Source organism: Sander vitreus, chromosome 8, assembly GCF_031162955.1.
Source record: "Sander vitreus isolate 19-12246 chromosome 8, sanVit1, whole genome shotgun sequence".
NCBI lineage: Eukaryota > Metazoa > Chordata > Actinopteri > Perciformes > Percidae > Sander > Sander vitreus.
The window spans coordinates 34,034,080-34,049,133 of record NC_135862.1 but is presented as its reverse complement, the minus strand read 5'-3'; the positions used below and the strand labels follow the sequence as shown (position 1 = coordinate 34,049,133).

Genomic DNA, 15,054 nt, shown 5'->3' with positions numbered 1-15,054 from the left:
ACCTGCCTGGCTTGCCGTGGCTCGCGGAAGAAATAGACAAGACGCGGAAACGATCACAGCAGCGCACTGGCCAGCGCGGCTGATCGCAGCTGGTATGAATGGAAAGAATGAATAACATGGGAGCCAAAATTAAAATAGCTCTGCATCACGCCGGTTCGCGGCTATTCGCGGCACTTCCGCGCCTAGTGTGTTATGGCTGTGAGACAGTCAAGCTGGCTCGATGCCGAATTCTTGGCAGCGTGAGGCAGTAAGTAAAGTTTATTTGTTTAGCACTTATCACAAACAGAGTCACAAAGTGCTTCACAGGCAAAATAAGTAGTATTCCCTTGGACGCTAAGGCTGCATTGAATGGTATGTGTGAACTACAGTATGTTATTTAAACTGTTAGAGGTCTAAGGATGAAGTATGTGAACGTCTGATTGTATTGTGTTTATAGTTGAGTTGCTTAAATAGTTGAAGCTTCGAGACCGGTAGACGTCTTAGAGTATGGGTCTTATAGGTATATATTGTCTGTTCAGCTGTATTGGTTGTATCATTAAATCTGTTATTCTTCTGTTGTGTTAAGGGGGAGTTGGAGCAGAGTGTTGGTTAAAACCAACCACATTACACTTATTTGATGTATTGATTTAGCAAAATAGTAGCGATGTCCAAATTAACTTAATGAAGCATTCTCTTTATTGTCCGAGCCACTATTTGGAGCTTTCTGTTCAACAAAGGGTTGAAAGCACACTGAGTTGTCATTCCTTGATGGATGGATGGATGGATGGATGGATGGATGCGTACCTTTAGAGCAGAGTATGTGTGGGGATAATGGTAGGCCATGTAGCAGACGTCCTCATTGTGTTTGAAGGTGATGGTGAAGGTTAGAGTATAAAATGTCGTTCTCTTTCTGCCCCGAGCTGGACAAAAGTGGTTTCTGGAGGATAAAATAGAGAGAGTAGCATACAATAAGTTGTGTTATGTGTAGATAAAAGTTATGTGTAGATAAAAGATCCTTCTCCAGTATGTAAGGTCCCTGTCTTCAGCACGGAGCATTCACTGGACTGTTCTGCTCTTCACACACCACTTGAAGAAGAGACAGCTTTTAGAAACATGATGACACAATAAAAGTGATTTCTATAAAATCATATATTTCCCAGGACTGAGCGCCCTCTCAGTGGTCTGATGATGTCACACTCTGTGTGTGATTGGACTGTCAGCAAGTACAGTTATTGGTTCTGCTGCTGAACACATTGAATCTGTGGATTTCATTCATACCTGAAGTAACAAATTTCAGTCCCGGTCCTGAGCCAGTGTGGTCTACCTTCCAGAGCTTCCCTTACCGAGTACAGCACCGGCTGCATTCCTGCAGTGCACACACACATGCACACACAGATAAACAGTGAGCAACGTGGAACAGCTGTGACAGTATTAAAGCTGGTGGCGCTGCGGCCTGTGCCAGTCCTGTGCTGGCTGTGACTGTCTCTATAATATTATTTAAGCCTTATAATAAAAGGTTGTCTGATTTAAGAATATACATAAAAGAATGTATTTATTTATTACTGTAATATTTATTTCATAGCGAAGTACATATCGCCGACCAATGTCACATAGCGCAGTACTGCACAGTAGAGCATCAGCCCATCCCCAGATAGACTTTAATACAAATATATAAAACGAATCATGAATACATAAACATCACAAAACACAAACAATAAAATGACCAAAAAAAATAGAGCAACAGATCACCCCTCTTTCAAAATGGTTGCCAAATGGTGGAGTTTAAAATGAAATGAAGGAATTCCACGTCTGTCCAAACAAGGGTTTACTAAAGGGCACCTCACACTTCTGCATAGACTTGTCTAGTGTTGCTGAAAGCCTGAGAGAAAGCCCAGCCCACTGAGCACCTGAGGAACGGCTTCTTTACCGTCCCAGTGTCAAACAGGCCTGCTCTGAACGGCTCGACTGTTTGGCCTGGCATACTGGGCCCCAATTTGCTTTACTTGTACTACTGACTTACTGTGTACTTTTTACCTGACAGAAAAACGTTACTCGTTACGTTGCAGATTCAGATTAATTACATTACATTAATTACAATATGATGCATGCTTATCCATTAAGCTATCCATGCAGCATTAGGGGCCTGTATTGGAATTGACAGCACCCGCTGCCTGCAGTCTCAGCCAGGTGAAGACATGCTGGAGTTAGCCTGCACTGAAGCCCCGCCCCCTGCTGCTGCACAGAGCTGTTCCTTTGGTTATTCAAGGTTTATTAATATTGAATGTGTTGCGTGTCCACATTGCACCAAATTCAACACTGCACGACACTGGGTCCGCAGAAATGCACCCGCCAAGTGTGAATTACATCGGATGAACTGTTCTCCAGATATGTGAAGTACAAACACACAGACACAGACAGACACACAGACAGGCAAGCAGACAGGCAGACAGACACACACACACACACACACACACACAGACAGACACACACAGACACAGACAGACAGACAGACAGACAGGCAAGCAGACAGACACATACAAACACAGACACAGACAGACACACAGACAGAGACACACAGACACAGACAGACAGACAGACAGACAGCGACAGGCAGGCAGACAGACAGACAGACTTGCCTAATAGTTAGTATTAATATTATCTTATTTAATGAAGTGTCCAGTGGTGAGATCTTACTAGCTTCCTGTCCAACATTCTGATTATATATTATCAAAAGAGGCTTGAATGTTGAAGATGCTGCTTGTGACCAAGAAATTACACAATAACTTCATAAAATCAAATCATGACATTCATGAAACTTCAAAATTCATAGATTTGCAAAATTATTTTTTCCCAGGTGTACAAGAGAAGGTGTGACGTGTCTCGCCGTCCAGCTGTTCTGATTGTTGTTGAGTTGTTTAAGCTGGTTACAGATGGAATCCCGTTTTCACTGTAAGGTTTTGAAAGTGTTGATTGTATCACAGCAGGAGGGCGGTTCATTCCAGAAGAAAGACATGTGGTTCACACGGTAATAGTTACATCATTCAGAGAAGGCTAAAACGATCACTTTGTTGTGAACACTGTGTAGCTTACTTTTTTGTTTGCATTGTGTGTAATTAATAATCAGGTGAGAGCTGTGTCGGCCTCCCTCTCCCCTCACTATTTCTCCTCTTTATGGACACAAGCTACGATGAGTGGGGCAAATAAAATAAATGAATCAAATAAAGACAATGTTTATTATTTATTACTCCTACTTTAGTTCCTGATAGGTCAACCTTGTAAAGACAGTAGTGCATGCTTGCATTGCCTGAGTCCTGTGTCACATCAGTCCTCCCCATATTCCTGACAAGCAGAAACTCCATGAAGAATGGTGATCCAAACTCTCCACCTCAGTAACCATGGTGTTTTTTATTCTGGGTTTTAGCCCTGGGGCTGGAAAGGGTAAAGAGCCACTGTTCTTGTTGAATTGAAAGCATCAAATCTCCAGGGGTTAAACATAGATAGTTGGATGACTTTGTAGCCTGTCAGCACATTACAATCTTTCAGAAGAAAAGCCATTTTCTGTACAATGAGACACAGACTGCTTTAGAAGAGCGACCCTTTCTTCTACTCATTCAATTCTTCCTGAGATGAAAGCAATTTCCAAAAATACGTTAAAAATAGCTATTTTCCGGTAGAGAGGGCAGTGTACGAATCAGTGTGTGGTAAGTGTGTATGAAAGAACTGAGATTGCTACTGGAGATACTGAATGTATTTTGCAATCCCTTTGTCTGTGTGTGTATTTAGTTGTAATGGATGGTCTATTATGGCCGGACCCACTGTGGAGGAGTGAGAAAACACAGCGAGAGGCATGCTCCTTTAGCCCCCAAACTGTGTGTGAATGTGTGTGTGTGTGTGTGTGTGTGTGTGTGTGCGTGCGTGCGTTGTGCGTGCGTGCATGTGTGTGTGTGTTTATGGTTGTAGGTAGGCTCCACGCAGAGCCTACGTGAGTGTCCTACGCCGTTGTGAGGATTTATGCTTCTGCGCTGATGTGTCTGCGTCAATCTAGCATATCTCTTAAGTGCGTGGAGAGTGTGTGGCGTGTGAAAGAGTGAGTGAGAGATTGACGGGGGTTAGCTTCAGAGTCAAAAAGGGGGGAAATCATAGGAAAAAATGCAATGCTACCAAGCCCCGGCCAAACCGACCAATCACAGTTGTCCACGTAGCCGCATAGTTACATTTCTGGGGAGGTGCACATCAGGCTACGGCCTAGGGTCTGTATACATATAAATGTACTTATGGCATAGGTTTAATCTATAAATGAAGCTTGAGACAGAGAATGAGCTCTGATAGAGGGTCAAAGCATAAAATGAGCTCCTGTTTGTTCGTGAACTAGCCGGTCCTCCTGTAGTCTCGCATTGCCCAACCGGCTGCCCGGATGTTCCAGCGATCATCCTAGAAAAAAACTAAGTTAAACCAAACTATTCCTCCTTAACTCACCTAGTATTTTAAATAGGTTTTTTTCCACGTGAAGACCTGCTTTTCTTTCTACATTTTTCTTTTTTACATCAGCCAGTTTGAAATTTGACTCCAAAATGTTTTGCTTATCTGATAGATGCTTACAACAACGTATAGGCCCTTTTGGGAACCCATATTATGACTAAATAAATAAAATAAAAGCCACCAGGCGAGTAAGATCCCGTAAAAGCTCACCAGATGTGCTACGGGGAAGTAATCGCCAAATGGCGCTTTGTGAACAATTTCACAAAGCGCCATCTTCTGAGTCCACTAGATGGCGCTCTTGGTTTAAAGAGAAAGGCTCAAGGAACCCTAAGGCAACTCAGTTGTTGATCAAAGAGCGCCACACGGGCACACACACACACACACACACACACACACACACACACACACACATACGCACACACAAACACACCGACACACTCACACACACACAACCCCTCTCACCATAGTTGAACTGGCTGTTGCTCTTCTCACAGTTGATGACATTAAAACGGTAGGGGACGTCTGCCACCATGTTACTGACTTCAAAGTAGAACCACTGGGTGTGCTGGTTACAGTTAGCATCTGCATTCAATATCAGGTCATATTCATATCTATACAAGAGAAGAGAAGAAGAAAAAAACTGCTTCTGTGTGTTGGCTTACTAAGTTTATGTATGTGTGTGTGTGTGTGTGTGTGTGTGTGTGTGTGTGCGTGCGTTGTGCGTGCGTGCATGTGTGTGTGTGTTTATGGTTGTAGGTAGGCTCCACGCAGAGCCTACGTGAGTGTCCTACGCCGTTGTGAGGATTTATGCTTCTGCGCTGATGTGTCTGCGTCAATCTAGCATATCTCTTAAGTGCGTGGAGAGTGTGTGGCGTGTGAAAGAGTGAGTGAGAGATTGACGGGGGTTAGCTTCAGAGTCAAAAAGGGGGGAAATCATAGGAAAAAAATGCAATGCTACCAAGCCCCGGCCAAACCGACCAATCACAGTTGTCCACGTAGCCGCATAGTTACATTTCTGGGGAGGTGCACATCAGGCTACGGCCTAGGGTCTGTATACATATAAATGTACTTATGGCATAGGTTTAATCTATAAATGAAGCTTGAGACAGAGAATGAGCTCTGATAGAGGGTCAAAGCATAAAATGAGCTCCTGTTTGTCTAACTAGCCGGTCCTCCTGTAGTCTCGCATTGCCCAACCGGCTGCCCGGATGTTCCAGCGATCATCCTAGAAAAAAACTAAGTTAAACCAAACTATTCCTCCTTAACTCACCTAGTATTTTAAATAGGTTTTTTTCCACGTGAAGACCTGCTTTTCTTTCTACATTTTTCTTTTTTACATCAGCCAGTTTGAAATTTGACTCCAAAATGTTTTGCTTATCTGATAGATGCTTACAACAACGTATAGGCCCTTTTGGGAACCCATATTATGACTAAATAAATAAAATAAAAGCCACCAGGCGAGTAAGATCCCGTAAAAGCTCACCAGATGTGCTACGGGGAAGTAATCGCCAAATGGCGCTTTGTGAACAATTTCACAAAGCGCCATCTTCTGAGTCCACTAGATGGCGCTCTTGGTTTAAAGAGAAAGGCTCAAGGAACCCTAAGGCAACTCAGTTGTTGATCAAAGAGCGCCACACGGGCACACACACACACACACACACACACACACACACACACACACACATACGCACACACAAACACACCGACACACTCACACACACACAACCCCTCTCACCATAGTTGAACTGGCTGTTGCTCTTCTCACAGTTGATGACATTAAAACGGTAGGGGACGTCTGCCACCATGTTACTGACTTCAAAGTAGAACCACTGGGTGTGCTGGTTACAGTTAGCATCTGCATTCAATATCAGGTCATATTCATATCTATACAAGAGAAGAGAAGAAGAAAAAAACTGCTTCTGTGTGTTGGCTTACTAAGTTTATGTATGTGTGTGTGTGTGTGTGTGTGTGTGTGTGTGTGTGTGTGTGTGTGTGTGTGTGTGTGTGTGTGTGTGCGTGCGTGCGCGTGTGCGTCCATACCTTCGGACCTGAACAGCCTTCCTTAGGTTCCCACACTCAAACTTTGAGAAAAACCTCAAGGAATCAGACGGACACTGGAGACTGACAGACAGAGACAGAGACCACCAAACAATGTTAGGGCGTAGTATTTCATTTAAGTAAATGAAGGAAATTAAATGTTTACAATCTAAATCCACACCCATTAAAATAGCTAGCTTAATAAATGTTTGTGTTTTTTACCTACCTGCTGTCTTCCAGGTCAAACACTACCTGGTCGATGATGTCATCAGCATTCAGGAAACGTCGGACATCTTCAAACACTTTCTGCCTGATAAAGACAAGTACATACAGCCATGAAACACATACACACAACAGAGATCAGTTATCACTTGAGTCAAGACATTCAGAAAAAGGCAATACATATATACAATAGGCTTTGTTGTCTTAGTTTGGCTGAAAGCTAGCATGAAAAAAAGAAACCAACAATGTCTGTCAGAAGGAAATGGAAAAAGTCAAGAAAACCTACGCATGGGTCATCTTAGGCATTTGGAAAACAAATGCTGTTATTTTCCTTGTGGGGTTCTATGTTGATTTTCCACAGCACAATTTAAGAGAAAATACACAGCATTAACTAACTACTTTAATGCAGTTGATAAGACCAAAGAAGTCCCAGAGTGGACAAGCAAGAGTGGACAGGAGGAGAACATTTCAAGTCTCATTTTGAAATGAGATTTGAAAGGTCCCTCGCATTAGGCCTAATCGTATTCTACACCCAAGACAATTTACTCAAAAAGCACAAAGCAGCCCGAACAAAAACAGCATTGACATTAGTTCTGTTAAGGGACTATAAACTCGAACATGTTTTTTTTTTATGTGAGCGCCAACAGACTGCAACAGAATTAGATTAAGTTCAGAGGGAAATTGTATCTTTAGCATTTTTAAATGTCAGCGTCTGTTGGCCTCTTGAAAGTGATGAGAAAATGTCTCCGGGGAGCGCCAATGAAATGTGCCATACGTGCATACACACTTCTACATACACGCACTTAACCATAACGACATAGATGCAGATTTACATTATACATAACTCACATACTCACACAGCTGAAATAGACATAATTAAAATAAAAAAATACACAATGTCAATAAAAGGTGAAGTCAATGCCCTGGCTTTCAGCATTCTAAAACAAGACACTAGGGTTGAGTCACTGAGTGTACCCCACATTAACGTCAGGGCAGCAAAAATGTGTACGCAAAAGTGGGGTTTTCTAACCCGACACGCCAGATGGTTTGTTACAAAGAACCTTTAATAATAATAATAATAATAATAATAATAATACATTTTATTTCTTTCATGACACTCAAGGTCACCTTACAAAACAATAAAATAGTAATAATAATAATAATAACAACAAACAAACAGAACATTACTAAAAAATAAATGAGTGGTGATCATGTTTGATATGCCAGTGTGAAAAGATATGTTTTCAAGCGGGTTTTGAAAAGGGAAGTTAGTTAGGAAGCGAGTTAATGTTGCGAATGTCTGGTGGAAGGGAATTCCAGAGGCGAGGGGCTGAAGGCTCTAAACCCCCTGATGGTCAAACGGGCAGGAGGTGTAGTGAGGTGAATAGATTAAGAAGACCTGAGAGTACGAGTGGGTGTGTTGATTTAAAGGAGGTCAGTGAGATACAGAGGAGCGAGGTTGTGAATGGACTTGAAGGTGAGAAAAAGAATTTTAAAATCAATGCAGTGTTTTACTGGGATCCAAAGAAGCTGCTGAAGAACAGGAGTGATATGACTAAAAGAAGATGTTCCAGTGATGATACGAGCAGCAGAGTTCTGAACCATTTGAAGTTTATGTATAAGTTTGAGAGAAGGACCAAAGAGAAGAGAGTTATACTAATCAATGTGGTTGACATAGCTGGGTGTCATGGATGAATTTACGGAAGATTTGACCAAGAGGAAGTAGATAGATGATAAACAGGAGGGGCCCCAGGACAGAGCCTTGGGGAACACCAGTAGTGACACGAGATGGGTGTGATTTGAAGGTCCTCACTGGACGCCGATTGGTTCGGTCTGTTGTTGTTCAGACACAAACACATTACTGGAAGCCTGACAAGATGGATTCTAGTGTCATATGTATACTGTGAGAATCCAGCTGCAGGTCAGCTTGGTTCCAAGGTAAGGGGTTTCCACAAACACTGACGATTGGAGCAGCTGATGTACAGTTAAAGAATAAGTCTGATATTCTATATTTTATATATTTTCAACATATCTGACCCAAACCAACAGTGAATGTATCTACTAACAAGTATTTTGTGTGTGTATCGAACCCTAATATATCTTCTTCCTAAGACACCAGTTCCCAGTCCGGGCCCCCCTTAGGGGGGTTGCCAAAGATCACAAAGGGTTTTCTTGGGGGAAAAAATGGAAACCAGAACACTACCAAAATCTTGTCCCGTTGCTTACAGATTCTGCATTCATTTGCAAATATGTTTTCAGAGATTACTGACAGGGTGGAAAAGCCTCTGGAACAACATTGAAACGTCCATGTTTATGTGTGTACGCAAAATAATTCAATCAGACAGATTCTGATGAATCCAGCTTAAGTGTGCTCTGAGAGAGCTGAGGTAATGTTAACCTACTGGTACTTGGGAACTGAAATATATAACCTGAAGTTGACTCTGATGCTAAAAAAACAATGGCACTCGCTATCAGCAGCAATCAGCATGGAAATGAAGAGGGCTGCATTGAAATGCAAGGCACACAAATACTTCTCTCTGCTCACAGCTCTGTCACTTCTCCAATGTGTAGCCCATTCAGTCTGTGTTAGACACCTACACAAAGAACAGTGTCTTTTGTTTGCCTTATGTATAATTACTGCATCATACATATATGATATGTGTGGGCTCACAGTCCAAACGGACAGTGCCCCTAAACATGTCTCAGAACAATCTAGTATTTATAGCTCTATTTGACCTCTACGATTTCATGACTGTCGGAGAGCTATACGGCTCCCAGTGCTGCCATGGATGGTTACATGAAGACAGATAACACACCAAAGAGAGACAGAGGGGGTGAAAAAAGAAATATACTGGACAAAAGAGATGGAAGACACAAAGAAAAAAGGATTGAAGAAATTGTCTCACAGAGAGCAATTTGAAGAAAAAGCAGCTACAGAATAAGGCTATCATTGCTGTCACATCTGTTGGAGAGGGGGATATGGCATAATAAAAGAACAGATGGGGAAATAATGGAATGTGACAGGAAGACTGAGAAAGACTGCAGAAGTGTGGGAAGATAGTAATGAGTGGGAGGAAAATAAAAAAACACAGGTGGTTGTATAAGAAACAGAGCAGGAGAGCTAAAGAAGAAGAAAGTAGAATGTGGAGGAAGAGATCTAATGTAGGGATCACAGGGAAACTGATCATCAGACTCTGTCTTCATACAGGCTCAGGAGAAGCACATTGCCACTAACAATGTTCCTACTGGGCGTCTGCTCCCCCTGTGGCGCACTGTGAGTCACCCAAAAACCAGGCCACGGAAATATTTCCCTGTCCAGGTACATATACTGTACTTGACATGCTATCTGTTTGTACTAACTACCAGGCATGGGAGGATTACTAGAATAGTTTACTCATGTAAAAGTTAAAGCATAACCAAGGCAGCCAGAGATATAAAGACAATATATATATATTTGACAGCAACCGCAAACCACAAACACACACATTAAAGAAAAAAGATGGCTGCACAGGTTTTACCCACCACGTAGCACACGCACATTTCTGGGCTACGCGGAGGTTGTCGACATCCTCCTCTAGAGAGTGAGATACATCCATCAGTCAGTTTGTTGTTGTACTCACCTGAACAACATGCTGTAAGCCATGTGCACCATGGATTCCTCCACAATATGCTTTATATTCCATTTATCTGCTCATTTATTCTCAATGCATAGTACAACCAGTAGTGAGAGACCGATTAGTCGGGCCAATTAATGCCATTTTGAGATAATCATCATTGGCCAATGCCTGCAATCACAAGTTCTGCAGGTAGCCTTGTCAATGTGGCTACTGTAGAAAGACGTCAGCACTCAACATTGGGTCAATTTTGCCATTCTACAGCCAGACGTCAGCGTCACGATAGCAAGCCTTCAACCAGCTAAACTAGCTACAGGGCTCAGGAAGTTACTGTATGTGCGTCCCCAGTCACCACTCCTACTCCCGACTAGTAAAACATTAATCAGAGTTGTCATTTGGGATGGTTGTGGGACGGCAAGCAGGTGTAACTGTGAAGCCTTTTAGGGGGCGTCCACACACAAAAAAAACCTTTCTTTTTCATGTGACTTTTGTAGTTAGCCTGCAAATGCTTGATATAAAAAAGTACAAGTAAAACGTTAAAAATACTGCCAAAAGAACTAGTACGGAAAAAAACGAATTTGATACGAAAGTAAATGTAATTTCTTACTTCCACCAACCTAAGACCACTGTCTGTCCAGTAGGTGGCACAGATCATTGTTGATTATGTTTATTTGCCGCTTCATGCTCAATGGCAGCAGCGCTCAGTTCACACCATTTTCCATCCATCCATTTTCTTCGTCTTGTCCGGGACCGGGTCACAGTGGCAGCAGGCTAAGTTTCGATGTCCCTCTCCCCAGCAATGTTTTGGATGGTTAATTCCTTCTGCAGTCCCTGTCCCCAATCAGCCCATGAGGGGGTGTCCCAGACCATTTGATACATATGCATGTGGTCCACAAAAATATAAGCTACAAACAATGATATAGGGCATTTTAAAGCCATTCTGACACAATTTGATTCAGCTGCAATTTAACATTGGCTCAGAATTGCCATAGAAAATGATATTGTAAACATAGATAGTGATACAATGGGATACTTTGGATGATTACGTTTTACTGTTGTTTCCAAGTCAGTTTCATGCATCTAAATGCTCTATGCTGTAATGACCATGGAGTACCTCTGTATGTTGGGTTTGCGTGGGGCCATGGGTTCATGTCCCGGCGGTGGGAGGTGTCCCCAGAAATCAGGGAAAGCCAGGATGCTGAACCCTGGAATGGATATGGTTTTGGCGGCTGCAGCGCGGTACAGCTTGGGGTCATGGTGGGGAATGCAGGCTCCATGTCTCTCCAATAACTTGTCTATCATGGTACGATGGTGGGATTCTTCTGCATCCACCTCCTCATCATCCTGCTCATCCCCTCTCTGACCTGTGGGGGCTTTTCCCCTAGGAGGATAAAATGATCATGAGTTCAGACTGTTCAGAATGGAACCCTACTGGGCTGCACAGCATGAACTGTTTGATATTTACAGTACACAAGGATAATGTGAAGATGATGCAGTCGATGTTTTTTTCTAACTGAGATTAGTGTCATCGAACTCTTTCAGATACCTCATTTCTGTCCATTCATCATTATCACAGCTTGACAAATGCCCTGTCCAACCATCCATGCAAAGGAAATGGAGTTTCAGCATACCTGGCCTCTCTAACCACGGTCCTGAAGTGGGGGCTGGTGCTGAGGAGGCTGCTGTGACTGTGGAAATCACGGGCCTCTAACTGGCCAACAGCTGGACAGAGCGAGAGAGACAGAAAATTGAATCTGAATTTCCACTTTTTAAGAACGAGAGGAAAATAACAATGCTGTGGCACAGCACTAACTACTGAAGTCATGATGAAAACAATTGCCATGTGTTTGCTTTTTATATGCAGAGTGTTTCCTGTATAAGTAGTATTATCTGAAATAAATATACATTTTAGGTTTGGGCGATGGGTGATATTTTCATATCGTTCAATTAGTTAGTTACTCAAGATCGCCGCGGGGCAGCGGCCTGGCTCTGCGTCTGATTTCAAAATAATCAAACCTTTAAGCTTTCTGCAAGCGATACATTTAAAGTTACATGAATAAACATTTAAAGAATCCTTACTTTTACATTAACAATGACTCAGACAACTCTGTGAAATGTGACAGCAGTCACTCGTTGAATGCACAGAGAATTAACACCAAGTCTACAGTTCCCCTCAGATTGTCAAGACAGTTTTTGCTTCATTTAGCTCATTCTTTCTGTTTTTCACCAACTCCTCTCTTATCAACCAAAGCTCTGATAAACTCTCTGTACTCAGAGCAAACAGCAGACAGACAGTTAAAGACTAGCTGGTGAACGTAGAGGAGTATTTGGTAGCTACAGACACAGATGTTTCCCTCAAGAGACTAAAAACAGCTGAAAGAGAGAGAATATTGGACTGACATTCATCAGGTGGACACAGACACAAAGACTCCTGATGAATGTGGAAATAAGCTTCTGTTTTCCATCACAACCTCTCAGGTGATAATATGTGTTCTGTTCCCAAAACATTTATGAATGCATCTTTCAAGACAGTTTTGTCTCAGTTTGAATAGATGTTATAAATACTTTGGACCTGTCTCTGACCTGCTGTGTGTCCCTTTGCTTCTGTCTCAGAGTCACTGTGGGCAGTACTCCTCCTTCTGTCCCGCCTGGAGCAGCGGAAAGGGAAACTGTTGAGCCGCACAGCTTCCTCATCTGATGAAGAAGACGATGATGCTGTTGAACTCTCGTCCGGCTCGGAGCTCAAATCCAGCTCCTGTGAGACACAAATTGGTTTGCAGTTGTGTGAGATGTCACATATTATAGATAGTATAGATATTACACCAGAGGGTGTGCTTTAATGGCATTAATGGCACATCACTCTCGTGCCATTAATGACGTTAAAGCAAACCCTCTCGTGTTAATATTGAGATATCCAAACGGATCTATCTTTTAATGTGAGGCTCAGATTCTGCAGATGTTTGAGGATCTGAACTCTGATGTGATAGACAATGAGGCCATTCTGTCATTTTACATTTTACTACTCATTATCTGTGCTTTGTATTTTAGCCAGAGGACAGTCATGTTTTGCACATGACAAAGACAATACCAGCTGTCAGCAAATGGTGATGCAAGGTTTCATTCCAATGCGTTAAGGTAGAAGCTAACGTGTCCTCTCTGTGGGACATGTAATATCACATGATGTAGTAATAATCAGTCAGTCTATGCTTTGTAATGCAGAGAAAATCTCAGGATAAAACACTTTTTAATCCTCATAACATATTCTGACATAATAGCAGTGTGCTTCCTATTAGTCAGATATGAGCACATTTATTATGAGTCAAGTCACATGGTGTCCTGTGTTTTATGACATGAAACATTATCATGGACTGAGATACTCATCCATTATCTCCCACCTGTCTCTGAAACACTATTTCTGTCTTTCTTTCTCTCTCTCACACACACACACACACACACACACACACACACACACACACACACACACACAAACACACATTTAATTCCATATTTAGGGGAATCAAGACAGACCTGTCAGAGTATGTATACACCTACAGTATTTATTCATGTAATTATTCACACCACCCATGTGCACAGACTGTAGAACACATGGCCCTCTGTGATGTCGCCCACAGCTTTCTGAATTATTACTAAACTAGTATTACCAGAGGACCTCATGTGATTTAGAAACAAATCAGCCACCTGTCTGTGTTTCGAGTGGCGCATTCACACATGATAAGTAAAGTCGGTATTTTACTCTAATTTACTGACATTATCCCCCATAAATGATTCCAAGGCTCTATACAACCCATAATGGCAGAGACGCCGATTCACACGGGACTAATATTATCAGATGACCTCTGTGTTTGGCGAAATATGGTCGTAATTTGCGGTGGAATTTTTACTTGACAAATTACAGACATGGCAGATGCGCTTGGGATTAAGATCAGATGACCTTGATTTTATTATTACAAATGACTAGAGTTCCCCAGGAAATATTGATGACGTGTAAATAGGGCTTTAGATTCACCACCGTCTTTGTCAGTTATCAGCCAGGAAATCCACATTAGGTCAAAGAGGTACAAAGTCTGAGAAGTGCTAAATCAGTAAATTAAGTGTCAATCCAGCAAACACATTTCTCTCTAAGCCTTAATATCTCCCAAATATCCTAATCCTTAAAGCGATATCACTGACTTAGACCTGGGAACCTCAAAGACCAAATGTCACTTTTAACATTATGTGTGTTGTGTTCGCCCCGATCCAATCACATGAAGCGTGATGTCATTTCCAGTTGTGTTATCATCACTTGTGTGAACATTGTCAAGAGTGCCAGCAGCAATATATTGTTCTCAATGCTAGCAAGCAGGACAAAAGTTGATCAGGAGAAGTGGAAAGGCAATATCCATTCTCCTTTAGCCAAGCAGCTGTGTGTTGGTAGAGCAGCTAGCCATGTGACACTACTTGGGCTCACAGTGCCATTCAGGGCCTGATGCGTACGTAAAGACACTTGCAAAACACACAAGATAAAAAGTATAACTCAGGGAGCACAGTGAGCTTTCAGATACCTTCTCAACCTGAATTTACATTTGTGTAGGTGCATTGTATTTGTTTGTTAGGGACCATGTACAATTTTTAACATAAATGTTGCCATTTGATGCATTGTACCAGAGTTAGCCTTAGGCTCATTTACATCTGCAGTATTTTGATGCCATTGTTCCCAACCTCT

General features: G+C 42.2%; 1 protein-coding gene across 1 annotated transcript in view; it reads right to left on the bottom strand.

Moving 5' to 3' along the window:
- agbl1 (AGBL carboxypeptidase 1) overlaps positions 1-15,054 on the bottom strand; it is a 110,814-nt gene that overhangs the window by 46,512 nt on the left and 49,248 nt on the right. Inside the window, exons 12-19 of the mRNA XM_078256184.1 lie at positions 12,915-13,086; positions 11,963-12,053; positions 11,446-11,712; positions 6,722-6,805; positions 6,499-6,579; positions 6,194-6,342; positions 1,258-1,345; positions 784-916 (exon numbers count right to left, since the gene is read on the bottom strand). Of these exons, the coding sequence (XP_078112310.1) occupies positions 784-916; positions 1,258-1,345; positions 6,194-6,342; positions 6,499-6,579; positions 6,722-6,805; positions 11,446-11,712; positions 11,963-12,053; positions 12,915-13,086 (1,065 nt within the window). The remainder of the gene's footprint in view (positions 1-783; positions 917-1,257; positions 1,346-6,193; positions 6,343-6,498; positions 6,580-6,721; positions 6,806-11,445; positions 11,713-11,962; positions 12,054-12,914; positions 13,087-15,054) is intronic.